This window comes from Cebus imitator, unplaced genomic scaffold (genome assembly GCF_001604975.1).
Source record: "Cebus imitator isolate Cc_AM_T3 unplaced genomic scaffold, Cebus_imitator-1.0 Scaffold411, whole genome shotgun sequence".
In the NCBI taxonomy this organism is placed as follows: domain Eukaryota; kingdom Metazoa; phylum Chordata; class Mammalia; order Primates; family Cebidae; genus Cebus; species Cebus imitator.
The window spans coordinates 213,677-239,982 of NW_016107726.1; the positions used below are offsets into that span (position 1 = coordinate 213,677).

At 39.4% G+C, this 26,306-nt stretch overlaps 1 protein-coding gene across 1 annotated transcript in view; it reads left to right on the forward strand.

Moving 5' to 3' along the window:
- The window catches only part of CENPF (centromere protein F), a 51,122-nt gene that overhangs the window by 20,170 nt on the left and 4,646 nt on the right, over window positions 1–26,306 (forward strand). Inside the window, exons 10-18 of the mRNA XM_037731599.1 lie at window positions 5,103–5,238; window positions 7,294–10,697; window positions 12,204–15,053; window positions 16,330–16,482; window positions 19,295–19,471; window positions 19,826–19,987; window positions 22,128–22,290; window positions 23,809–24,285; window positions 25,723–25,901. Of these exons, the coding sequence (XP_037587527.1) occupies window positions 5,103–5,238; window positions 7,294–10,697; window positions 12,204–15,053; window positions 16,330–16,482; window positions 19,295–19,471; window positions 19,826–19,987; window positions 22,128–22,290; window positions 23,809–24,285; window positions 25,723–25,901 (7,701 nt within the window). The remainder of the gene's footprint in view (window positions 1–5,102; window positions 5,239–7,293; window positions 10,698–12,203; window positions 15,054–16,329; window positions 16,483–19,294; window positions 19,472–19,825; window positions 19,988–22,127; window positions 22,291–23,808; window positions 24,286–25,722; window positions 25,902–26,306) is intronic.

Here is a 26,306-nt window from a genome sequence, read left to right on the forward strand (position 1 = left end):
GATCTCGGCTCACCGCAATCTCCGCCTCCTGGGTTCAGGCAATTCTCCTGCCTCAGCTTCCTGAGTAGCTGGGATTACAGGCACACGCCACCATGCCCGGCTAATTTTTTGTATTTTTAGTAGAAACGGGGTTTCACTGTGTTGACCAGGATGGTCTCGATCTCTTGACCTCGTGATCCACCCACCTCGGCCTCCCAAAGTGCTGGGATTACAGGCTTGAGCCACCGTGCCCGGCCCATCTAAATCCCTTTTAAGTGTTGGTGTTTGAGACTTTCAATATTAAAAACACATGGAAAGTCATAGATTTAAATAAACAAAAGTAGTGACAGACAAAGAGTTTTTAGATTAAACATTCTTATAAAACCATCAAGTAATTGTCAGTTATATTACTCTGGCTTCAAAAGTCGACACTGACCTGAATGTTCAGCCTGTGCACACCCTGGTTGACCGTATCTTTGGAGATCTTGTTTTGTCTACAAAATGGTGGATGAGGATTCCTGAATGGCATGGATACCGTGATGGGATTTTACGCACACATATTTCAATTTGGCTTCTCTCTGAATTTACTTAGTGGCCTGGAGTTTATTTTAAAGGGCTTAATTAAGAACCATTCAGTGGCAGTTAATAGACTGAAACAATTTGAATGGAGCCACAAATCAACATTGGAATTTTAAGAAGAGGAACAACACAAGAATTGTAGAAATTTCTTCTCCATCAAACCTCACAGGAAAGAATGTTTTTCTGTTTATTATTTAAATGTTCTATGATCACTTTAGCCTGTAAAGATTAAAAAAACTTTCTCTGTAAAGAACAGCTGTTTGTTCAGGTGAGGAAAGTCTGAATGTATTTATCCCCACCGCTTTGCAGCGTGTATCTCAATGGTAAAGTCAGAACATCCTGTCGGTAGCAGACAGGCGATTCAATGAGCTAACCCCCAAAAGGCAATGCTGCTGGGGACAGGGGGCCACAGCTCCAGCCACCAAAGTGGAAGAAAACTTCAAATCAGATGATGGTTTCATCAGCAAACGTTTTCAAATGGAAGCGTTTGTTTCAGCAAAACAAATGTTTGCCTTTTGGCCAGTGGGGACCAACCAACAGATGCTTCTGCTAACATTTCCACAGGCAGACTGGCATCGAACTCTTCCCTCTGTGAGCTTCCCTTTCAGCCAGGAACTCTCCCGCGACTACACTGGCTGCCTGGTGGAAACATTTTGTAAAAGCAATCATCTGGTTAAGAGAGTCCAAACACTTTTAAAACTGCTTGCTTGGCCAAGTCGCAGTGGCGGGCTGGACATTGTCTTGCAGGTGTTTCTGAAGACTGGCTCATCCCCACAAGGTCTGGTCTGATGAGCTGTAGAGCTGTGCTCAGTTAACCCTTAGCCTGTACAGAGGCGCTTGCCTCAATCACGTTTCACTGGTATTTCATTGATGTCTGTGTCAAATGAGGGCCTCTACATGAAAGTGCCTAGCACAGGGCCCAGAAATGAAGTTAATATTTATCTTAATTTATGGTTATGTTTATGTACGTGTCATCTTTTGAGGGTGATAGCAAGATTTCACAGAGTTTAGCTGGCTCTTGTGTTTTGCACTGGGATTGGGACCAGGTAAGTGATGAACCCAGTTCAAGTGGCTGTGTAACTCAGTGGGAAATGGTAGTGGCTTTAGAGTGAGCGAGATCTGAAATTGCATTGCTTTTCTGCCACCTCCCGCTATGTGACCTTAGATAATGGCTTACCCTTTCTCAGTCTGACTTTCCTCATCTGTATATAGGGACAAATCATTCTCCTCCCTTTTCAAGGGTGTATTCTTAGTTAAGTTAAATATTGATGTAAAGTGCTTAGCCCAGTGCCCCAGCACATAAGTGCTCAGTTACTGCAGTCCACCACCTGCTCATTGCTTTGGTCTTTGACTGCCATGACCTTTGATGTTAGCATTGTTTGCTGTCACCTACAGGCACAGGAACTGTGATCAGAGGAGAGTGCATTTGAGATTTCTCAGATTTAATATTTTGCCTGTTCTGTTGTTGTGTCGCTCTGGGTATCTCTCTGTGTCTAATTATAAGTGAGCACTAACAAATTTAGCACGCTTATAGGTTTTGGATGCCGAAATAATGTGACAGTTGTACTGAAATTTTCCTTGTCCATGTTTAGTAAACATGCTGCTCACGATGAGAAATTATCAGTCCTGGAAACACGATTTAATGGCCCAATCAAGGGTAAAGTTAACATTTAGTATCAAAGTGAATGGAGGGTTTAGATAAGCTGCTTGTCCAGTATCCAGTGCCAGCTCCGTAGCATTGGGCTTAGGCAATAAAATACCATCGTTTGACAATCAAGGTGAGGGAACACTTGCTCAGGGTCCTTTCCAAGGATAGGGATCTGTATTACACTAGGTCCTCTAAGGAGCTGGCTCTGGCAAGCAAGATCGATGAGGAGGAAAGGGAAAAGCACATTCTTTGCATCCACCCCTTATCCAAGTATATAGGCTTCACCCCAGTAGGGGACGTATTAAGCTATATTCATGGATGGGATCATGAAATGCCACACAGTAACTGAAATTTGTTTTGTCTGGCCCTAGGAAATGATGCCTCCCTCGCTGCTCCTAAAGTGAAGTTGATCTGGGTGGAATTGCTTGCTAAGCTCTAATGCTGGCTTGTGGTTATAGGGATTTTTGTTGTGTTTTTCCAGCACAGTACCCAATTTTGCAAATCATGTGAGGATGCAGGAGATGCCTAGGAAAATGTATCTTTGTATGCTTAGCTCATTGTTGATAATGAGATACCCAATCAAGTCTTAAGTGGCTATAGCCTTGTGGAAAACTAATTGCTGATGGATGGCAGCCTGCACATCCATTTTCAGATGTTCATTTTCTAAATTCTGGCCTTTTAAAATTCTTGGGTTGGTCATAGCCATAGCATTATAAGCCTGCTGGGTCTCAGGATTGGCTGAACATTTCTTCGTTAGAAACAAATATTTACGGAGCTAATGCCAGAATAGAGAAAGTCATGTTAATCTTTCCATTGAGCTTACTATTCATTTAAATGTCTCCAGTTATGGACAGACATGGATCGAGATTAACAAACACATAAACATAAAATTCCCCCTCTTTCCCTGGTGCCCTCTCTCCCTTCTTTTTCCCTTCCTTCCTGTTGGGATGCACCCAGTTTTGCAGTGTTTTTCCAGCTTTCTTGTCAAGCCTCCAGATGCAGTTGTCATTTGATTTGATGAATTTTTTTTTAGCATATGAAAATATTCTTTTATTTGCAAAATAAAAATGCTAAGTCGACCCAGGTAGTCACAGTCTAGTTCTTCTGTGTTGACCGCATTCAGCTGACCTTAGCATTGATCACAGAGATCTGGCTACTGTTAAATTTTGGGAAGAAATGCTACTAATAATGCTACATTACCCCTGTCAGAGTGCTTTAAGGTGTTTGTCCTTTCACATCTGTGATCTCATTTGAGGGGTGATTATTCTGAGTCTGAAGAACAAACCAGTCATTATAGGTTCCATAGTTTAATGATGCTAATTTAAATCAATAACATTGTTGCACCTTAATGATTGTGCTTTGCAATATTTAACACTGACTAGTGTGAATGTTAGCCTATCAATCTTGAGATCGGTTGGAGCTGTCCTTTAGTTCTGATTGGTATCTTAATTTGATAGAGTGTCAGTTTAGCTAGCGGCAGGGAAGCAGGATTAGGATACGGGAGATGAGAGTATAATAACTACAACAGGTCTGTCTTATTTTAATGATGAAATGAACGCATATACATGAACAGAGCAGCTGCCAGCAAGTTTTCAAGTACTTTCTCCTAGCCAGATTCTCCCTCTTCTTGAATTTGGCTTTGCTACATCGGTACCCATCTGCTGGTAGTAACCAGACTGATAATTGAAGGCAGCCTTCCAACACAGTATTGCCATGGCCATCTGTTTTCTAACAGTGCAGTAGGGTTTTGGAGGATGGGTCTTAATTGTTTCTTTAAGATTCAGAATTTTTCCTCTACTTCACAAAGGGGTAATTTTGGTAGTTTTGAAAATGCAGTTTAGAAAAAAGTTAGCTTTATATGATTTTTTTCCCCCTTAAGGATGTGAGGTGCTTGGTTTTCTCAGTTTGTAATGATATATGCCAATTCCCTGTGGTCCAAAAAGTGGCATATAGTATAGGTTGAGATACTTGTTTGTTGTGTGAATCTTATGTGGTTAATAAGCAATAGAGTTTTTCTTTGGCACATAAATAATATTGCTTGCTTTTAAGATTCAGAACATATAGGCCTCCCTAGATAGTAGAATGGAACCAAACATGTATCTATGCTACTTCATTGTATGTTGTTGCATTGATATCTCTTTACTCAGGTGCCCAAAGAATCTGTTTTCACTCAGAAGCTAGAATTAATTCCTCCTCTGTGTTCCAGCCCTCTGATTTCTCATAGCACACTCAATGTCTCTTTAGTATTTAGCACTTCCTATTGTGTATTAAATAATTAGTATCACATCTTTCCCCTCTGGAGGGTGTCTGCCCTGAGGCAGAGACTCTTGTCTTATTTATATTTGTGTTTTTCATAATGCCCATTCCAGCATGTTGAACATTGTTGGTTTTCTTGATAAACATTTATTGAAGGTAATTTTTCCTACAAAGTCATTCCCATAAAAGCAAACCTTAAGACAGTTTTGCAATGAAAAGTAAACATTTATGCTCTGATTTTTTTTGGATTTATTAACAAATCAAATGTTTGCAGAGGTATATTTGGCCATTCAGGTGTGATAGGAACTGGGAGGTTTTGTCTTGAGGATCTTGTAGATAGGATTTTCCTTTTGAACTTACTCTTTAATAGGCATATGAACAATAAGAAAGTTCAATGAAACTTACTTCTTGAAAGAAATAATTTATGTTCAGATTTGGGTTTGGCACTGTTGTCTTGACTTCTGTTCATAACATTATTTGATTTAAGGAAAGGCTGCCTTCATTAGGTACTCAGAGGGAAAGTTTGCTTGTTTCCCTAGTGAGATACACACACAGTTCTGCTAGGGACCTTTACTGAGGCAGAAGACATAATTTACTTGAGCATTCGTTTTGGCTATAACCAATTAAATGTGTGTTTTAGGAAATGAAGAAGGAAAATAGCCTCCTTAAAAGTCAATCTGAGCAAACGGACAGAGAAGTCTGCCACCTGGAGGCAGAACTCAAGAAAGTCAAACAGTGTTTAAACCAGAGCCAGAATTTTGCAGAAGAAATGAAAGGTAAGTAAACTTAGTGTTTTAGAGTTAACTTTCTAAGCTATTATTTCCATGAGAGAGGATGGATGACATTAATATATTAGAGAAACCCTTTGGATTTTTTTCATATATTCCCCTAAAAAGATGTGTGCCGTTGATGTGGAAGAGTTTTCCCTCTTCCATTTAGTTTGCAGAGTGAGAGTGGGACATTTTTTTAATTGGAACATATTGAGTCCCAAATGCCTGGTGCTCAGCACTTTGAAACCAGAGGGTAAATATTTTCCATACAAAGCTAAATTGTCAGTGCTGTCTCTCACCCCTGAGTGCTATTCTCTGTGTCTCAAGTGAGCTTGTTAGTTAGATCCAGACAGCTCATCTCCTGACTCATTACCGTTTCCCTTATAATGGAAAAACCCTATATTAAATGCATGTTTTCCAAGCTCCTAATGACCATTGTTTTTTGATGACTTACTTGACTGATTTTATTTTCCTATTTTAAAGCCAAAGAATTCTGCTCCGCATATCAAATGAATCCACTCTTGGTTTCATATTTGTGTGTTTGTGCTGGATGTCTTCTACATACCCTTATTTTCTCACCTGGGGTGTTTGCAAATCTAGGATTTCTTTGAACTCTGTCCTGTGGGATGTGTGTCACACTTCTCTGTGACTATTTTTTTTTTTTTTTTTTTTTGAGATGGAGTCTCGCTCTGTCACCAGGCTGGAGTGCAGTGGCATGATCTTGGCTCACTGCAACCTTTGCCTCCTGGGTTCAATCGATTCTCCTGGCTCGGCTTGCCGAGTAGCTGGAACTACAGGCGCGTGCCACCACGCCCAGCTTATTTTTGTATTTTTAGTAGCGATGGGGTTTCACCATGTTGGCCAGTAGGGTGTCCATCTCTTGACATCGTGATCCACCCTGCTAGGCCTCCCAAAGTGCTGGGATGACAGGTAAGCACCACGGTGCCTGGCCCTGTTTTCTTTTTAAAACCCCAAATCTCCCCAAGACAGCTTTCATTTTTTTCCACAGCAGCAGGTAGCAGTGTCAGCCTTGAGCTGTCTTGAAGGGAAACTGTAAGAAAAGGAACAGTTGGGGCATTTTTCAATGTTGGTCGCTCATGTGATTGTTTGAGGTGCTCACAGCAAAGTGGGTTAAAGTCCTTGTGGTGCTGTCTACACAAGCCCTCAACTGTCAGTAGGTAGACTGAGGTTGGTAGGTTGGAAGTATGTACTTCTTTCCACTTGATGTGACATCTGAGATTGTGATACATGTTACCTTTATCATCTACTGAGGAGGTTCTCAACTTTTAATCTCCCCTCAAATACTTGAGCAACTTGAAGCCTCTCATCACTGTTTAATGAAAACATGTGGTTATTCCCAACCAGGAGGGGCCAGTGTATATAGATGAGTCCTTGGGTAGAAAACAGAGTAGTAACGGAGTTTGAAGAAGCTTCCAGATGACTGTCACATTCATAGACACTGTTATTTTTACTATGAGGGGATGGAGTGGGGGTGATAATGTTCCTCAAGAATATTCACATATAGACCTTGAGGATTACTGATATATGGCATCATTTACTCTTTTCTACTTAAGTCTAATCCTTTGGATGTTCTGGCTAAAATGGTGGAGTACTTATTGATTTTTCTGGAACATCAGAATTATTCTACAATGAAGTGGAATGTTCCCATTTCAGTGCTGTTCTTGTCCCAGTTTTCTCTCTTTGAATAAATATTTGAAAAGATGGTAAAAATACACACATATATAAACACATACAAAGAAAAGAAGAGAAAGTTTCAAGTGCTTAGGAAAATTATCCCTTGGTATTTTATTCGGAGCTACTGAGGCTACTAGAAAGAAGATGAACAAACATGTTACTATCTTTAAGATGACCATTATTCTCACTGTTTTTATATAATTATCAAGCGATACACTTTCTAGGAGGTACCCAGGCAATAATGCCAGTTTTTCCAGGGCTTGAGAACTTGTTTGGATTTTTTTTTTGTGGGGGAGGGGTTGGCATTCTTTAGAATAAATATTTATTACAAACATTGACAACTTTTATTTATTTATTTTTAAATAGTGAAGAATACCTCTCAGGAAATCATGTTAAGAGATCTTCAAGAAAAGATAAATCAGCAAGAAAACTCGTTGACTTTAGAGAAACTGAAGCTTGCTGTGGCTGATCTGGAAAAGCAGCGAGATTGTTCTCAAGACCTTTTGAAAAAGAGAGAACATCACATTGAACAACTGAATGATAAGTTAAACAAGACAGAGAAAGAGTCAAAAGCCTTGCTGAGTGCTTTGGAGTTAAAAAAGAAAGAATATGAAGAATTGAAAGAAGAGAAAACTCTGTTTTCTTGTTGGAAAAGTGAAAATGAGAAACTTTTAACTCAGATGGAATCAGAAAAGGAAAGCTTGCAGAGTAAAATTAATCACTTGGAAACTTGTCTCAAGACACAACAAATAAAAAGTCATGAGTACAACGAGAGAGTAAGAACGTTGGAGATGGACAGAGAAAACCTAAGTGTCGAGATCAGAAACCTTCACAACGTGATAGACAGCAAGTCTATGGAGGTAGAGACCCAGAAACAAGCTTATGAAGAGCTACAGCAGAAAGCTGAGTTCTCAGATCAGAAACATCAGAAGGAAATAGAAAATATGTGTTTGAAGACTTTTCAGCTTACTGGGCAAGTTGAAGATCTAGAACACAAGCTTCAGTTACTGTCAAATGAAATAATGGACAAAGACCGGTGTTATCAAGACTTGCATGCTGAATATGAGAGGCTCAGGGATCTGCTAAAATCCAAAGATGCTTCTCTGGTGACAAATGAAGATCATCAGAGAAGTCTTTTGGCTTTTGATCAGCAGCTTGCCATGCATAATTCCTTTGCAAATATAATTGGAGAACAAGGAAGCATGCCTTCAGAGAGGAGTGAATGCCATTTAGACGCAGACCAAAGTCCAAAAAATTCTGCCATCCTACAAAATAGAGTTGATTCTCTTAAATTTTCATTAGAGTCTCAAAAACAGATGAACTCAGACCTGCAAAAGCAGTGTGAGGAGCTGGTGCAAATCAGAGGAGAAATAGAAGAAAATCTCATGAGAGCAGAACAGATGCATCAAAGTTTTGTGGCTGAAACAAGTCAGCGCATTAGCAAGTTACAGGAAGACACCTCTGCTCATCAGAATGTTGTTGCTGAAACCTTAAGTGCCCTTGAGAACAAGGAAAAAGAGTTGCAACTTTTAAATGGTAAGTTAGAAATGGAGCAGGCAGAGATTCAAGAATTGAAAAAGAGCAACCATTTACTCGAAGACTCTCTAAAGGAGCTACAACTTTTATCTGAAACCCTAAGCATGGAGAAGAAAGAAATGAGTTCCATCATTTCTCTAAATAAAAGAGAAATTGAAGAGCTGACCCAAGAGAATGGGTCTCTCAAGGAAATTAATGCATCCTTAAATCAGGAGAAGATGAACCTAATCCAGAAAAGTGAGAGTTTTGCAAACTGTATAAATGAAAGAGAGAAAAGCATTTCAGAATTATCTGATCAGTACAAGCAAGAAAAACTTGCTTTACTACAAAGATGTGAAGAAACCGGAAATGCATATGAGGATCTTAGTCAAAAATACAAAGCAGCACAAGAAAAGAACTTTAAATTAGAATCCTCGCTAAATGAATGCACTACTCTTTGTGAACATAGAAAAAATGACTTGGAACAGCTAAAGGAAGCATTTGCAAAGGAACACCAAGAATTCCTAACAAAATTAGCATTTGCTGAAGAAAGAAATCAGAATCTGATGCTAGAGTTGGAGACAGTGCAGCAAGATCTGAGATCTGAGATGACAGATATCCAAAACAATTCTAAGAGCGAGGCTGATGGTTTAAAGCAAGAAATCATGACTTTAAAGGAAGAACAAAACAAGATGCAAAAGGAAGTTAATGACTTATTACAAGAGAATGAACAGCTGATGAAGTTAATGAAGACTGAACATGAATGTCAAAATCTAGCACTGGAACCAATTAGGAACTCCATGAAAGAAAGAGAGAGTGAGAGAAATCAATGTAATTTTAAACTTCAGATGAATCTTGAAGTTAAAGAAATTTCTCTGGATAGTTATAATGCACAGTTGGTGCAATTAGAAGCTATGCTAAGAAATATGGAATTAAAACTTAAGGAAAGTGAGAAGGAGAAGGAGTGCCTGCAGAATGAATTACAGACAATTAGAGGAAAACTGGAAACCAGAAATTTGCAAGACATGCAGTCACAAGAAATTAGTGGCCTTAAAGACTGTGAAATAGATGCAGAAGAAAAGTATATTTCAGTGCTTCGTGAGTTGTCAACAACTCAAAATGACAATGGACACCTTCAGCGCTCTCTGCAAACAGCAATGAGCAAGCTAAATGAGTTAGAGAAAATGTGTGAAAAACTGCAGACTGACAAGTATGAACTAGTATCTGAGCTGAATGAGTCAAGGTCCGGATGTATCACACCAACTAGGAAAATGGCAGAGGAGGTAGGGAAACTAGTAAATGAAGTTAAAATATTAAACAATGACAGTGGTCTTCTCCATGGTGAGTTAATAGAAGGCATGCCAGGAGGTGAATTTGGTGAACAGTCAAATGAACAGTACCCTGTGTCTTTGGCTCCCTTGGACGATAGTAATTCCTATGAGCACCTGGCACTGTCAAACAAAGAAGTTCAAACGCACTTTGCCGAACTGCAAGAGAAATTCTCATCTTTACAAAGTGAACACAAAATTTTACATGATCAGCACTGTCAAATGAGCTCTAAAATGTTAGAGCTACAGACCTATGTTGACTCATTAAAGGCTGAAAATTTGGTCTTGTCAACGAATCTCAGAAACTTTCAAGGTGACTTGGTGAAGGAGATGCAGCCGGGCTTGGAGGAGGGGCTCGTTCCATCCCTGTCATCCTCTTGCCTGCCTGTCAGCCCTAGTCTTCGCAGTTTGGGAGACTGCTCCTTTTACAAAGCTCTTTTAGAACAGACAGGAGAAATGTCTCTTTTGAATAATTTAGAAGGGAATGTTTCAGCAAACCAGAGCAGTGTAGATGAAGTATTTTGCAACAGTCTGGAGGAGGAGAATCTGACCAAGAAAGAAATCCCTTCGGCCCCAGTGAAGAGTGTTGAAGAGCTTGAGTCCCTCTGCCAGGTGTACCAGCAGTCTCTTGAGAAACTAGAAGAGAAAATGGAAAGTCAAGAGATTATGAAAAATAAGGAAATTCAAGAGCTCAAACAGTTACTAAGTTCTGAAAGGCAAGAGCTTGACTGCCTTAGGAAGCAGTATTTGTCAGAAAATGAACAGTGGCAACAGAAGCTGACAAGTGTGACTCTGGAGATGGAGTCCAAGTTGGCGGCAGAAAAGAAACAGACAGAACAACTGTCACTCGAACTGGAAGTAGCACGACTCCAGCTACAAGGCCTGGACTTAAGTTCTCGGTCTTTGCTTGGCATCGACACAGAAGATGTAAGTGCCTGGGATTTAAATGCTATTTCTCTGTTTACATGACCAGTAGACACTCAGTAAATGTCTGCCTAATTGAAATGCACATTAAGTCTTAAGTTAAAATATTTTCAGGGTTCAGCAGGGCATGGTGGCTTACACCTGTAATCCCAGCACTTTGGGAAGCAGAGGTGGATGGATCACCTGAGTTCAGGAGTTTGAGACCAGCCTGACCAACATGGAGAAACCCTGTCTCTAAAAATACAAAGAATTAGCTGGGTGTGGTGCCACATGCCTGTGATCCCAGCTACCCAGGAGGCTGAGGCAGGAGAATCACTTGAACCTGGGAGGTGGAGGTTGCTGTGAGCTGAGATGGCGCCATTGCACTCCAGCTTGGGTGACAGAGTGATACTCTGTCTAAAAAAAAAAATTAGGGTTCAAGGAAATAAAATACACCAAAATGTTTTCAAAACAAACCAGAACTTAAGAAAATGAGTAAACTTTATTTGAGGAATACATTTCTATAGTGATTAGATTTACACAGTACTATATAGGATATTACTAAAGATGTTTTTAAAGTCTGGAGAAAATTATGGAGTCAAAGTCTTTAGAATGTGTGTTTTCACCCTTTGTACATTAATAAAGTATACTTAATTATTTAAGAACTTATGAATGGTAATATGATGTGAATTTTTAATCTCTTTTGCAGTTTTCAAACTATTTTTGACGTTATAGCATTATTGTCATGAAACTAAATGTAGGAGATTCTATGTTACTAAACAGTTTTCTCTCTAACAATTTACTATGGTACAAAAATGTGATTTGGTATAAGTAATTTAAAAGGACTTTTAAAAACTTGAATACGTAATTGTTTAATTGCTTATAACTTTGTTCTTTCTAGTCTGCTAGCTTAATTAATAATGCTATGTAGTGTATGAATGTCACTTGATTCCCTCTGTCTCTGTGAGGCAGAGAAGGCAGGTCATGGTGAGGTGATGGCAGGAACAGGCACAACAGCAGATCCCCAGTTTAGAGAGGAGATGAAAGTGAGGCTCAAATATGTAATTTATCCAATCGTTAGATTGGGGATTAAGTCTTTGGGCTGGGAATCTCCTCATGAAACTCTACTGCCTTATTAAAGAATTATCACAAATACTGAAGGTGGAAGCTGAGCATTTTGTTAGCCTCTTATTTAATAATTACAGAGATTTCATATTAGGCTACCTGAATATTCTTGGCAAGGAAGAAAATATGAAATGTAAATACATTACAATTTGTAATTGAGCTGAAGGGTTTGTCTTCAAGATAAATACCTAACCCCAGTGCTTGCCCATAGGGGCCACCTACTGAATGTTTAATTGTGTTGAACGTTTGAACGGAGAGAGGAAGATGGAGTGGGAAATACACCACTTGAAGAGATGTGTTTAGCAGAGGCCACATACTAGTTTATAAAAAGGAATAATTAAGTCTATTCTATTTTGATTCTTTTTGAAAAATAAAATGAATGCTTGTTATGTGTTATAATTACAGAGTATTCAAGGCCAAAATGAGAGCAGTGACATAAAGGAATCAAAAGAACATACTTCAGAAACTACGGAAGGAACACCAAAGCATGATGCTCATCACATTTGTGATAAAGATGTTCAGCAGGACCTCAGCCTAGACATTGAGAAAATAACTGAGACTGGTGCAGTGAAACTCACAGGAGAGTGCTCTGGGGAACAGTCCCCACACACCAGCTATGAGACTCCCGGGGAAGACAAAACCCAGGGCTATTCAGAATGCATTTCTGAATTGTCATTTTCTGGTCCTAATGCTTTGGTACCTATGGATTTCCTGGGGAATCAGAAAAATATCCAAAATCTTCAACTGCAGGTAAAAGAGATATCAAATGAGAATCTGAGATTACTTCATGTGATAGAGGACCGTGACAGAAAAGTTGAAAGTTTGCTAAATGAAATGAATGAATTAGACTCAAAACTCCATTTACAGGAGGTTCAACTAATGACCAAAATTGAAGCATGCATAGAATTGGAAAAAATAGTTGAGGAACTTAAGAAAGTAAACTCAGATTTAAGTGAAAAATTGGAATCTTTTTCTTGTGATAACCAGGAGTTACTCCAGAGAGTAGAAACTTCTGAAGGCCTCAATTCTAATTTAGAAATGTGTGCAGATAAATCATCACATGAAGATATTGAAGATAATGTAGCCAAGGTGAATGACAGCTGGAAAGAGAGATTTCTTGATGTGGAAAATGAGCTGAGTAGGATCAGATCTGAGAAAGCTAGCACTGAGCATCAAGTCCTCTCCTTGGAGGCTGCTTTAGAGAGAGTTCAAACAGAGAAGCTATGTTTAGAAAAAGACAATGAAAATAAGCAGAAGGTTATTGTCTGTCTTGAAGAAGACCTCTCAGTGGTCACAAGTGAGAGAAACCAGCTTCGTGGAGAATTAGATACTATGTCAAAAAAAACCTTGGAACTGGATCAGTTGTCTGAAAAGATGAAGGAGAAAACACAAGAGCTCGAGTCTCATCAAAGCGAGTGTCTTCATTGCCTTCAGGTGGCGGAGGCAGAGGTGAAGGAGAAGACAGAACTCCTTCAGACTTTGTCCTCTGATGTGAGTGAGCTGTTAAAAGAGAAAACTCATCTCCAGGAAAAGCTGCAGAGTTTGGAAAAGGACTCACAGGCACTGTCTTTGGCAAAATGTGAGCTGGAAAACCAAATTGCACGGCTGAATAAAGAGAAGGAATTGCTTGTCAAGGAATCTGAAAACCTGCAGGCCAGACTGAGTGAATCTGATTATGAAAAGCTGAACGTCTCCAAGGCCTTGGAGGCCGCACTGGTGGAGAAAGGTGAGTTCGCATTGAGGCTGAGCTCAACACAGGAGGAAGTGCATCAGCTGAGAAGAGGCATCGAGAAACTGAGAGTTCGCATTGAGGCCGATGAAAAGAAGCAGCTGCATGTCGCAGAGAAACTGAAAGAGCGCGAGCGGGAGAATGATTCACTTAAGGATAAAGTTGAGAACCTTGAAAGGGAATTGCAGATGTCAGAAGAAAACCAGGAGCTAGTGATTCTTGATGCCGAGAATTTCAAAGCAGAAGTAGAGACTCTAAAAACACAACTAGAAGAGATGGCCAGAAGCCTGAAAGTTTTCGAATTAGACCATGTCATGTTAAGGTCTGAAAAAGAAGATCTGACCAAACAACTACAAGAAAAACAAGGTCAAGTGTCAGAACTAGACAAGTTACTCTCTTCATTTAAAAGTCTGTTAGAAGAAAAGGAGCAAGCAGAAATACAGATCAAAGAAGAATCTAAAACTGCAGTCGAGATGCTTCAGAATCAGTTAAAAGAGCTAAATGATGCAGTAGCTGCCCTGTGTGGTGACCAGGAAACTGTGAAGGCCACAGAACAGAGTCTAGACCCACCAGTAGAGGAAGTGCATCAGCTGAGAAACAGCATTGAAAAGCTGAGAGTCCACCTGGAAGCTGATGAAAAGCAGCAGCTCTGTGTCTTAGAACAACTGAAGGAAAGTGAGCATCAGGCAGATTTACTTAAGGGCAGAGTGGAGAACCTTGAAAGAGAGCTAGAGCTATCCAGGAAAAACCAAGAGCATGCAGTTCTTGAGGCAGAGAATTCCAAAGGAGAGGTAGAGACCCTGAAAGCAAAGATAGAAGGGATGACCCAAAGCCTGAGAGATCTGGAATTAGATCTTGTTACTATAAGGTCAGAAAAAGAAAATCTGACAAACGCATTACAAAAAGAGCAAGAGCGAATATCTGAATTAGAAATAAGAAATTCATCCTTTGAAAATATTCTGCAAGAGAAAGAGCAAGAGAAAGTACAGATGAAAGAAAAATCAAACACTGCTGTGGAGATGCTTCAAAGACAATTAAAAGAGCTCAATGAGAGAGTGGCAGCCCTGCGTAACGACCAAGAGACCTGTAAGGCCAAAGAGCAGAATCTTAGTAGTCAAGTAGATTGTCTTGAACTTGAGAAGGCTCAGTTGCTACAAGGCCTTGAGGAGGCCAAAAATAATTATATTGTTTTGCAATCTTCTGTGAATGGCCTCATTCAAGAAGTAGAAGATGGCAAGCAGAAACTAGAGAAGAAGGATGAAGAAATCAGTAGACTAAAAAATCAAATTCAGGACCAAGAGCAGCTCGTCTCTAAACTTTCTGAGGTGGAAGGAGAGCACCAACTTTTGAAGAAGCAAAACTTAGAACTGGTAAATCTGACAGTGGAATTGGAGCAGAAGATCCAAGTGCTACAATCCAAAAATGCCTCTTTGCAGGACACGTTAGAAGTGCTGCAGAGTTCTTACAAGAACCTAGAGAATGAGCTTGAATTGACAAAAATGGACAAAATGTCCTTTGTTGAAAAAGTAAGTGGCTATATCTGTTTATGTTTAAATATGCAGTCATGAGGGAGGACACCATATTTACTTCTAGACACTGAATTACATTTACTTCTAGACAATGTCTGCTATGTTGGACCAAACTTTGTAAAGGCTTTATGTTTATTGGGTCTTGAATTGCAGAAACATTGAGTTGGCTCTGGCAATAGTGACTATTCTAGCTGATTCTTTGGGACATTTTCATGGATTGGACCAGGTTTTTAATGTGGCACCTACATATGGGCAAAGCTTTGGTTTATGTACAGTTACTTGTTCTAATTATATTTCCCTTTCTTAGAGTATATCAGAATAGTGGTCTCCCCATGCCCAGTTGAGACTCACTGCTATAGAGAGTACAACAGACATTATCTGGGATCAAAAGGGATATGCCTGCCTTAATGTGTCTTTTTTGCCTTTAGAACAAAGCACTTTTAAAGATACTGATAGATTTATAACCAGCAGAGCACTCATGGCTTCTAGGGTGTGTCTTGGGGATTTTGTGCTTTCAGTCCCCCTTTTATACATTCTCTGTGCAGTCTTCTATTTTGTTAGTTGATGCTTACAGGGAAGATCTGCCATCAAGAGGCTCAATTAAAGAAAAATTAAGTTTTGGCCTAGTGAGCTTACTTAGTGACTTAGGAAAGTGATTCCACCACATTTAATTTTTACTGAACAAATATTAAAGAAAAAAAGGAGTATCCAGAAAAAACAATTAGTCTCCACCCTGTATTTTCTAAGAATTTTGGGGTTTGGTATACCTTAAAAGAGATGGCAATTAGTATGGAGATGCTGAGACAAACCATACCAGGCTGTTTCTACTTCAAGGGGCAAATGCAAACAATAGCTTTTTAACTGTGTTTCACTGATCATAAGCATGTGTCTTGCAGATTAGTATGGCACTGGGGGATTAGTAGAGATACAAGAACTGATAAGCCAAGATGCTGCCTGATATGATATTCTCTGATGTTTAAGTTTAATTCAAGTTAATACCTTTGTGAAAGATTTTAAGACTTAGCAATATTATCTTTCCTTGTCATTCCTTTTCTTATTGCTATTCTATTAAATCTTTGCTGAGAAGAAAAGGTAAGCTTCCCATTTGAGGATGCTGAGTATGTTGAACTGAGTGGATTAGTAAAGCAGGGATTAGCCAGCTTCCATTTTATGATTGAAAGCTAAAGTAAATGTGAATATGTTGTATCAGAGTGATTAATCTCATCAAAACAGACCACCAGAAAGCAGATTCTAACAAAAGATGAAATTGCAGGTAAACACAATGACTGCAAAGGAAACTGAGCTGCAGAGGGAAATGCATGCGATGACACAGAAAACAGCAGAGTTGCAAGAAGAACTCAGTGGAGAGAAAAATAGGCTAACTGGAGAGTTACAGTTACTGTTGGAAGAAATAAAGAGCAGCAAAGTAAGTTTCTTCATGACAAATGTTCTATGATCTGTTAGTGCCCACTCTCCTTGTTGGTTTCTGTAAGACCTTCTGTAGTTTACCTGTTTTTAGCTCTTGAAAAAAATAACCCCATGCTTCTGTCATGATCAGATTTATAGTAATCTCTACCATCCAACACTATCACGAGCCCACCAGGAGTGGTGAGAAGCCTCTGAACACATGAAAATATGTCTCAGAGCCCAACTACGCTTTCATAGAAGAGGACCCTTGTACCACATTAACGCTTATCAGAAGTAGATCTCATGCCGCTTTCAACAAGTTTATCTGCTTTCCTAGCTTGCCACAGATTACAGGCTGGAATGTTTTGATCTGCTGAGAACTAACAAAGTAACAGAACTAGAGTCACAGTAATATGTAAAGTTAGAAGACTCTTGGGGTGCTGTTTTAGGGAAGGGTTAATGTGGCACATCTGCAGCACTTGGGCTGCCACTCCCCACTGCCATTTCCATAGCAGGCATTGCTGATTCCTGCCCTCCCTTTCTCCTGAATCTCCTAACACTGTGTCCTGGGTAGCTGCTGCCATGCAGGGAGAGCTGGCAGATGCAGTGAAACCTATTTGTCACACCTGATTAAATTATAAATATTCCTATATCTGTATAGTCCTAATGCAACTTCATCCCTGAGTAGTATTTAAAGAACAGCAAAATAGGATAGTTATGATTGCGACCCTGAATAATTACAGAAAGTTGATATATGTAATATTCTGTATAAAGAGTTGGAGAAATTTGTTCTTTTCTTTAAATATAGTATTTAATCTATAAAAATGGAAAGGTTTTGGCATTAAATCTCAGGAATAGACTTAGAGAATGTTCTGGCCGTACTGCATGGAAGGAGTTCCTCTGAATGGTATTTGCTTATTGCGTCTGCTGAAATCTCTTTTGGTGTTGAGTAGCTTGGGAGTCTCCCAAGTGCGTCGTTATTGTATTTCATGTATAGGCACCACTGAGAGTAGTAGCTTGGCATCAGGTTCATACATATGAGTGTGTTAGTTTGCAATGGCTTTATGCATTCATTTATTCATTCTGTAAATAATAAGTGCTAGCAAGATCAGGGGATAGACTGTTGAACTTTACCTATCCTGTGTTTCCTGTACTCATATAGCTTACAGTCTAGACCCATAATAAATCATGAAATAGGCAACATGTAACAATCATAAGTAGACAAATACTATAAAGGAAGTAAGATTCTTTGCTGCAGAGTAATTGGGATGTGGAGATGTCAAGGTAGGGAACAACCTAATTTAGATAGGGTGGTCAGCAGATGTCACCTGCAAGATGAGTCAGTTATTCAATGAACAGGCAGAAGAGGGAGACTTCTAGGTCTAGAGAGCAGTGTGGTGAAAGCTCTGAGATTAGAAAGATCTTTGTTTTAGAAATGAAAAGGAAGCCATTGTGGCTGGAGCCAGATGGAAATATGACATGCACAAAGACTGGAGGGTTGGGAAGGGTATGGAGCGGGTAGGAAAGGTTTGAGGCGGGAATAGTAACTTGGCTAGTTCAACATATAGGGAGTATTTAGAAATTATGGGAAAGGTAGAAAATGATGGAGAAGAGAAGGTGGCTCAGGGCCTAGTCACAGGAACTCTAGCATACAAGGTGAGAGGGAGAAAGAAGAGCCAGCAAAGAAAACAGAGATGGCTTGATGAGGCAAACCAGGGGGATGTCGTATTCTGGAAATCAAGAGGAAGGAGTGTCTCAAGGAGGGAGTGGCTGGGTATAGTGGTTCACACCTGTAATCCCAGCATTTTGGGAGGCTGAGGTGGGCTGATAGCTTGAGTCTAGAAGTTCAAGACCAGCCTGGTCAACATGGAAAAACTCTTTCTCTCCAAAAAATTAGCCAGACATGGAGGCACATACCTATGGTCCCAGCTACTTGGGAGGCTGAGGCGGGGGATCACCTGAGTCCTGGAGATTGAGGCTGCAGTGAACCATGATTGTGCCTCTGTACTCCAGCCTGGAAAAAACTAAGTCAAACCAACCAACCAAACAACCAACCAACCAAACAAACAAACAAAAAAAACAAAAGGAAGGAGTGCAGTAGCCCCAGGTACTACTTAGAGGTCGACTGAGATGAGCTCAGAAGAGTGTGCCTTTAATTTGCAGCATGGAGGTTGATGATGCCATGGAAAGCTTTTTCAGGAAGAGCTGGAGTGAATCAATTGGAGCAGGTTGAAGAATTGAAGATGAGGAATTAGATACCACACAGACAGAAACACATACCGTAACAGCTACTCCGGGTCAGGCGTGAAGACAAATGCTTCCGGGGTTGGAGTTTGGCCAGTTCTTCACATTGAAGGGATGGGGCAAAAGTGGAGGGCATTTGGAAGGGAATTCTTATAGTGATAGAACATGGAGTCTGTGCTGGTCAAGGAAGAAAATGCAAGTCCTGAGGGGATTTGGTGTGAAGATGGTAGTGTTTCTGTTGATGAGGTCGGGAATTATTGCAATGGAAGTACTTTAACAAACAAGGTTGGAAGCATAGGAAGGTGTGGTCCCAGAGTGGTTTAGTTGCATTCAAGGTTTCAGAGTTTCTGTGGTCTCTGGATACGACCTTGCGAGTTGGATGGGCTGAAGCAAAGGAAAGTGTCACTGGAGGTGAAGTTACAATTTAAAGTGAATACACTGCTAAGGATTATAGCACTATGCTGTACAGATTTTATCTTGCCCATAAAATTTTTTTTCTGCATAATACTCATGATTTTCTAAAAATATATATTCAGGTTCTTAATTGTGAGGAAGCACTATTATGATTTTATTACATTTCTGTTTAGGATCAATTGAAGGAGCTCACACTAGAAAATAGTGAACTGAAGAAGGGCCTGGATTGCATGCACAAAGACCAGGTGGAAAAGGAAGGGAAAGTGAGAGAGGAAATAGCTGAATATCAGCTACGACTTCACGAAGCTGAAAAGAAACACCAGGCTGTGCTTTTGGACACAAACAAACAGGTAAAATATGGGGTTTGGTTATTGGGGGAGCTGGAGAGTGTATTTTGATCATGCATGGTAAGGCTTTTTTTTTTTTTTTTCCCCCAAAAAGTCAACATTCTGGGTTATGACTATGCTATGTAATCTTATAAAAGGTCTCACATTAACTTCATGGTCTTTTCACCAGTTTCCTCTCTTATCACTTGATTTTTAAAAAAGATGTATTTCCATTTGGAGAATAATAGGAGAGTTACAAAGTTGAAATAGTCCTTGGTACAACAGTGTTGTTTTTGATTTTGTTTTTTGTTTTTCTTACAATTTTTTTCTTAGCTGTGCCTCCTAGCTAAAGTAATATATATATATATTTTGCTGTAGTATGAAATAGAAATCCAGACATATCAAGAGAAATTGTCTTCTAAAGAAGAATGTCTCAGTTCACAGAAGTTGGAGATGGACCTTTTAAAGTCTAGTAAAGAAGAACTCAGTAATTCATTGAAAGCTACTACTCAGGTTTTGGAAGAACTGAAGAAAACCAAGGTATGTTCACTTTTCTTTGCTTCATGATTTTGAATCGTTTATACAGTGGTAGTGCTTATGGTATAACATTAAATGCTTTCATTTTCATTTTATGAAAATTTTTGGTAGTCAAATGTCATTCATCAGTTGTCTGCTGAGTTATCTTTAAAAAAAATTAGTGAATGATCTGAGTCTCATGGTTTGAATAAGTTATCCATTGCCTCATGCGCCCTCGCAAACTAGAGGATGTTAAAGACATCTTGAGATAGATTTGAAGATCTAGCAGCACAGCAGATGAGGGCAGGCCTTTTAAGCTATAGAAAACAGTCTGGTGGGCAATTCCAAAGTCTTGAATGAGCTGTCTCCAAGTTCACTGTCACCATACCCAATCTCCTGTGGCTTATGGGAGATCAAAGTGTGGCAGAGCACCTTGGTCAGGCAGACGTGTGTGGATATTTCCCTCTTCCTCTTCACGCAAGGATCATAGAACCCTAGTTTCAGGATTGCTAATTTCAAGATGGTACCACAGTAATTCTACCTGGAAAAGCAGGTGTTTTGATTCCTACAGATATTTTTCATAAGATGAATACTACCCACCATGTGTATTAATGAACCAGGATAATAAATATCTTCCAGCAAAGGTTTTACTTAGAAGATAATTATATTTTTTAAACTTTGACATTAATTGAATATATACAGACAGAAAACTAGATATATATTTATTATGTTTATGGCTCCTATATAACCATCAAGGTAAAGGAAATTTATTAATTAAATACAAATTAGTAAAATTCAAAATCATGTTAATAATTAATAATGTTCTGCTTCTACAAAATGAGATGTTGGGTTTAATAATGGAAAGAAGTAGCACTGTTGAAATAGAATTAAATGGCTCTTTAATTCATTTGTCATTGGAATCGGAGGTAGCGAGTTCCAAAAGGGTAAGGTTTACTGCAATGTTACTAACAGATTATTTCAAAATTAAATTTACAAAGATGAGATCCAAGCTACAACATCTACTTGCAACATGAATATGGTACTGCACTCCCCACCCCCATTCCCCCTCCTCCTCCTGCTGCCATTTGGTCTTCCTTTGTAAATTCATGATGCCGTACCAGATTATTTTAGAATTCTGCATTTTAAAAGATATTACATAATATAATGCATATGCCATATATAATATGCCAGTGGGATCAGCTATAATATTGCATAATCAACTTCAGATTTCTGCAGCAAAATGTGTGGATATTCTCACCAGGCAGGATAAATAAAGACTATATATATTGGGCAAGGTATGGTGACTCATGCCTAGAATCCCAGCACTTTGGGAGGCCAGAATTTGAGACCAGCCTGGGTAACAGAGTGAGACCCCATTTCTAAAAAAAAAAAAAATAAAACCTCGGGAAGGTGAGGTAGGAGGATCGCTTGGGTCTAAAAGGTTATGCAGTGAGCCATGATGGTGCCACTGCATCCCAGTCTGGATGACAGAGGAAGGTCCTGTCTTAAAAATAAATAAATAAATTAATTAATAAAGACTATAAATGCCTTTATATCTGTTGAGGTTGGGTTTTGCCTCTAAATCATTTTCATAGCTCTTTTTTGATTTGGGAATTCTGAATAAGGATGTGAACTTGTACCACTCAGCAGAATTATGAGGACACAATTCTCCCACCATTCTATTGTCTTTCTATTTGAGCCACAATAAAATTTAACATTGTATAGTGAGCTATAATATCATTTGGCCTTCACTTGGTATGGCTAAAAAAAATACCATGGCAGGTGTTGAAACTGTAACGGTGTGATTACAAATGGGGACACAATTCTCTCATTGAGAATTTTGGACCCACTAAGAATAGTTCCTGGTCTCCCTGCCCAGTAATCCAATGCGATTTCCACTGGATAAATACAGACACAGTGGGCACTTAATAGACATCTCAGGAACCATAGCTTATACTTGTGATACTAAGAAAGAATAACAAAAATCACATTGTTAATTAGGAGGACTTAGGATACTGAGTAGAGAAGACGAATGGTTTTTTAGATGTTTTGTTGTGAATCTAATAATTCTTAAATTTACAATATATGAATCTTGTATCTTATTTTTCTATTTGCTTGTAAAAAGAAATTCAAGGTTTTAAATGGAATTGCTTTTATTTTGTAGATGGACAATCTAAAATGTGTAAATCAGTTGAAGAAGGAAAATGAACGTGCCCAGGGGAAAATAAAGTTGTTGATGAAATCCTGTAAACAGCTGGAAGAGGAAAAGGAGACATTGCAGAAAGAACTGTCTCAACTTGAAGCTGCACAGGAGAGGCAGAAAACAGGTGGGTGTTAACTGGGGCATATCAGCTAGCCAGAACTCTTTTCCAATAGTGAAATAACACATGGTGTGAGTGCATAGGAGCTATTTTTAGTGCTGTGTTCTATTACTGAATGCTGATTTTTCAGCATTAATCCATTTTCCAATTTCTGAATTTTGTGCTTCTCTTGGGATCATTATAGGACTCAGAATGAAGCCTTTTTGTTTGTTTTTGAGACAGTGTCTTGCTATATCACCCAGGCTGTACAGTAGTGCCTTTATGGCTCATTGCAGCCTTGACCTCCTGGGTCCAAGGGATCCTCCCACCTCAGCCTCCTGAATAGCTGGACTATAGGTAGGCACCACCACGCCCAACTAATTTTTGTATTTTTTGTAGAGGCAAGCTTTTGCCATGTTGCGCAGGCTGGTCTTGAATTCATGGTCTCAAGCAATCTGCCCACCTCGGCCTCCCAAAGTGCTAGGACTATTGGCATGAGCCACCATGCTTGGGCTGAATGAAGCCATTTTGAAGTAGAATTATTGCATCTTCTGTTCTATAAAACATGCAAAAAGCTGGTGGTATTTTTTGCTAATGAGCCATTCTAAGAAGAGTTTTTTATGTTGATGTCCAGTTATGTGGTTTCTTTGTCAATAGATTGGCAATGAAGTTGGCTTTGGTTATTTATAAAAAGCTGACCCTTGTTGTCCTTGGTCCATTTGTATGGGTCAACTAATGGGAATGGGTGAGAGCGGGAGGTATATATTTAGTTGTGTAGGCAACATAGAAAAGGAAAGAATGATAACTCTCCTTGTCACTTTTATCCACTTATGTCCCTGGAGTGGCAGGTGCTTACCATGTGGGTAGATGACGACAAGCTTAATCTGACTAGTTTCTCTGGTCTGTAACATGGCAGAGTGTGGGTCAACAGTTTTCCCTGTTGGAAACAGTGCTTAGGGTAGACTGGGGCTTCAGGAGATTTTTCTAACGGATTTAGTATCACCTATGGCAGCTATAAGTTGACCAAGATTCTCACCTGTATCGTGTTCCCCCAAACCATTGTTCATCAGACCCTCCATTGCCTTCAAATGCTTTCAGAGTGTTTTTTGGATTTGCCTGGTTATTTGTTAGAATCGTGTCTCCCAAAGCTATACAACAGAGGCTTCATTATCTTTACTGACTTCTGTTCATCCACTTACGGTAGACAGAATGGACTGAGGAAAACAAGGATGTAAAAATGAATTTATTGACTGCATATAACTGGTACTACAAAAAAATTTAATGAGTTGGCTGAAATATGTGTTTGAGATTTTGGTGGATTTTATTTAAGCTGTCCCAGTGAATGTCATGGGACTAGAATATCTACCTTGATGTGATACCTCCCAAACGAGAGTTGTTTGAACTATAAGAACATATACAGATATATCTCCCCCATCTCTTCAAAAAAAAAAGAAAGAACAAGTCTAAGATTATCTGCTTCACGGGGCCCATTGTTAACTAGAGAAGCATCAAGTTGCACATCATGTGTTGCTTTATTTTGGACAGGTACTGTTTTGGATGCTAAGGTTGATGAATTCATGACTGAGATCAAAGAACTGAAAGAAACTCTTGAAGAAAAAACCAAGGAGGCAGACGAGTACTTGGATAAGTACTGTTCCTTGCTTATAAGCCATGAAAAGTTAGAGAAAGCTAAAGAGATGTTAGAGACACAAGTGGCCCATCTCTCTTCACAGCAATATAAACAAGATTTCCGAGGGTCTCCTTTGCTAGATGCAGCTGTTCCAGGACCATCTCCAATTCCTTCTGCTACTGAAAAGAGGTTATCATCTGGCCAAAATAAAGCTTCAGGCAAGAGACAAAGGTCCAGTGGGATATGGGAAAATGGTAGAGGACCAACACCTTCTACTCCAGAGACATTTTCTAAAAAAAGTAAGAAAGCAGTCACGAGAGGTATTCACCCTGCAAAGGACACGCAAGATACCGAGTTTGAAGCAGAGGGACTTCCAGAAGTTGTAAAGAAGGGTATGCCTAATTTAAAAACAAAATTATTTGTGTTCTTTTGAAATTCCATGTAATAGTTCACATATAAAAAGACAAAAGCATTTGCTTTTTACATTATCGTGCAATAATCTCATTGACGTTCATAAATAATAGTCTGCTTTTAAATGGATGAGGCATATATTTTCCTCAAGGATCTAATTACTTGTGTCACGTTAACAAAAGAGCTGGTAGATTGGAAAGATGACTGTCTGAAATCTGTTTAGAATTTGTTGCTTGAATGCTGAAAAGAATCATTAAAGCAAGGACACCCTTCAAGGTTTCCTACGTTTGGTCATGACTGACCCAGCCAGCAGATGAGCTGGAGGGTGTCTGTCATGCTGGTCCCCTGACTGGAGCTACTGACTACACTTTGTTTTGTTTTGTTTTTAAACTTGGTTCTCCCTCAAGTCTGGCCCAGGGACTGTGCCAGTCTAGGAACTGTTTGTTACTGGTTCCTGACTGAAAAAAAGGATAGCAATTAAGTAGGAATTTAGGAATTTTCATAGCAACTTGACATTTTTGCAACATCCAAGCACATAATCATTTTTTTTTTCTGTTGATTTCATTCTCATTCTATTATACAAAAATATTATTCCACAGCAGATTGGAAATTCTTCCACCCCCCCACCCCCCGCCAACTGCCCCCGAATATCAAAACTGATTCTTTGCCATAGTTGGTTTGAAAAGCATTGTTCTGAGTAACTCAAGCCCAAAAATAGTTAGCTATCTCTCACTGGTAATTTTTATATGTAGTTAAAATGTGAAAAACAAAAACAAATGCTGCTTTAGTTAGCCCTAAATGCAGTTCTGGAGTGTTTGTTGATACGCTAACTCTTAGTATCCCTGGGATTGACTTTCTTCTCTGGGTCATCAAAAGTCATGTCACTTCCTTCTATGGAAAGAGACAACAGGAGTGAGTGTGAAATCACCTTTAGGAAGGTCAGTCAAAACTTTCTCCTCCCACCTATGTGAGAGTGCTCGCTTGAAGTAGCTATTACCATTTTACATTTCCCCCTGTAAACAAGCACTTGCCTTTTTTTTTTTTTTTTTCTATTATACCCTCTTTTTTCCCCCAACCCAATTTTACTATAAGGCCTGCTGGAGTTCTTTAGATCTTAGAAAAATGCATAGTAAAACATCCATGTGGAAGATAGATGCAAAAAGGTTTTTTCTTTGTAGTGTTATTTTCCCTTCTCTCATTGTTGTTTTCTATGTTTCTAATAAGAGAACCCTGTTAGTTACTTGATTCAATTTGGTGACTCCCAGGGCAGGTGAAGAGTAATCTATTGACCGCAATGGCTAGGACAAAACACTTTTTGGAGTTTGCTTTATCCTCGTTAAAACCACCTGGTGAATATCGTTTCCATTGTAGATAGAATTGGACCTCGCAGTGCTGACAGTTAGCTTTTTTGCCCTTAGGGTTTGCTGACATCCCAACTGGGAAGACTAGCCCATATATCCTGCGGAGAACAACCATGGCAACTCGGACCAGCCCCCGCCTGGCTGCACAGAAGTTAGCACTATCCCCACTGAGTCTCAGCAAAGAAAATCTTGCAGAGTCCTCCAAACCAACAGCTGGTGGCAGCAGATCACAAAAGGTAAACTATTGTCAACATCCATCTGCTGTTTGAGATCCAGAAAACTGCGGTATTACCTGCGTGAGGATTGGACACTGCACTCCCTAATTCAGGGGCCCTTTAAAAAAGTCTGACCTTCTTGGTGTGGTGTAAGTCAGTAAGTAGTGAGCAAGTGAGAGGGTGAGCATGATAGTATCAGGGTACATGATCTCATCCTTGACTCAACAGGCCACTTGAGTATAGTTTGGAAAATGGCATTGTTATATCAAACTCAGCGGATTTGTAAGAAAGTTTTAGGCATTACTGATGAAGGATTTGAAGAGGTAATTTTCCTTTTTGCCACAGGTATTAGTCATAGTTTGTTTCAAACTGTCACTTATCTGCCCCCAGCTGCTAATTCTTTATTAATCCTTTACTTTCTTAAAA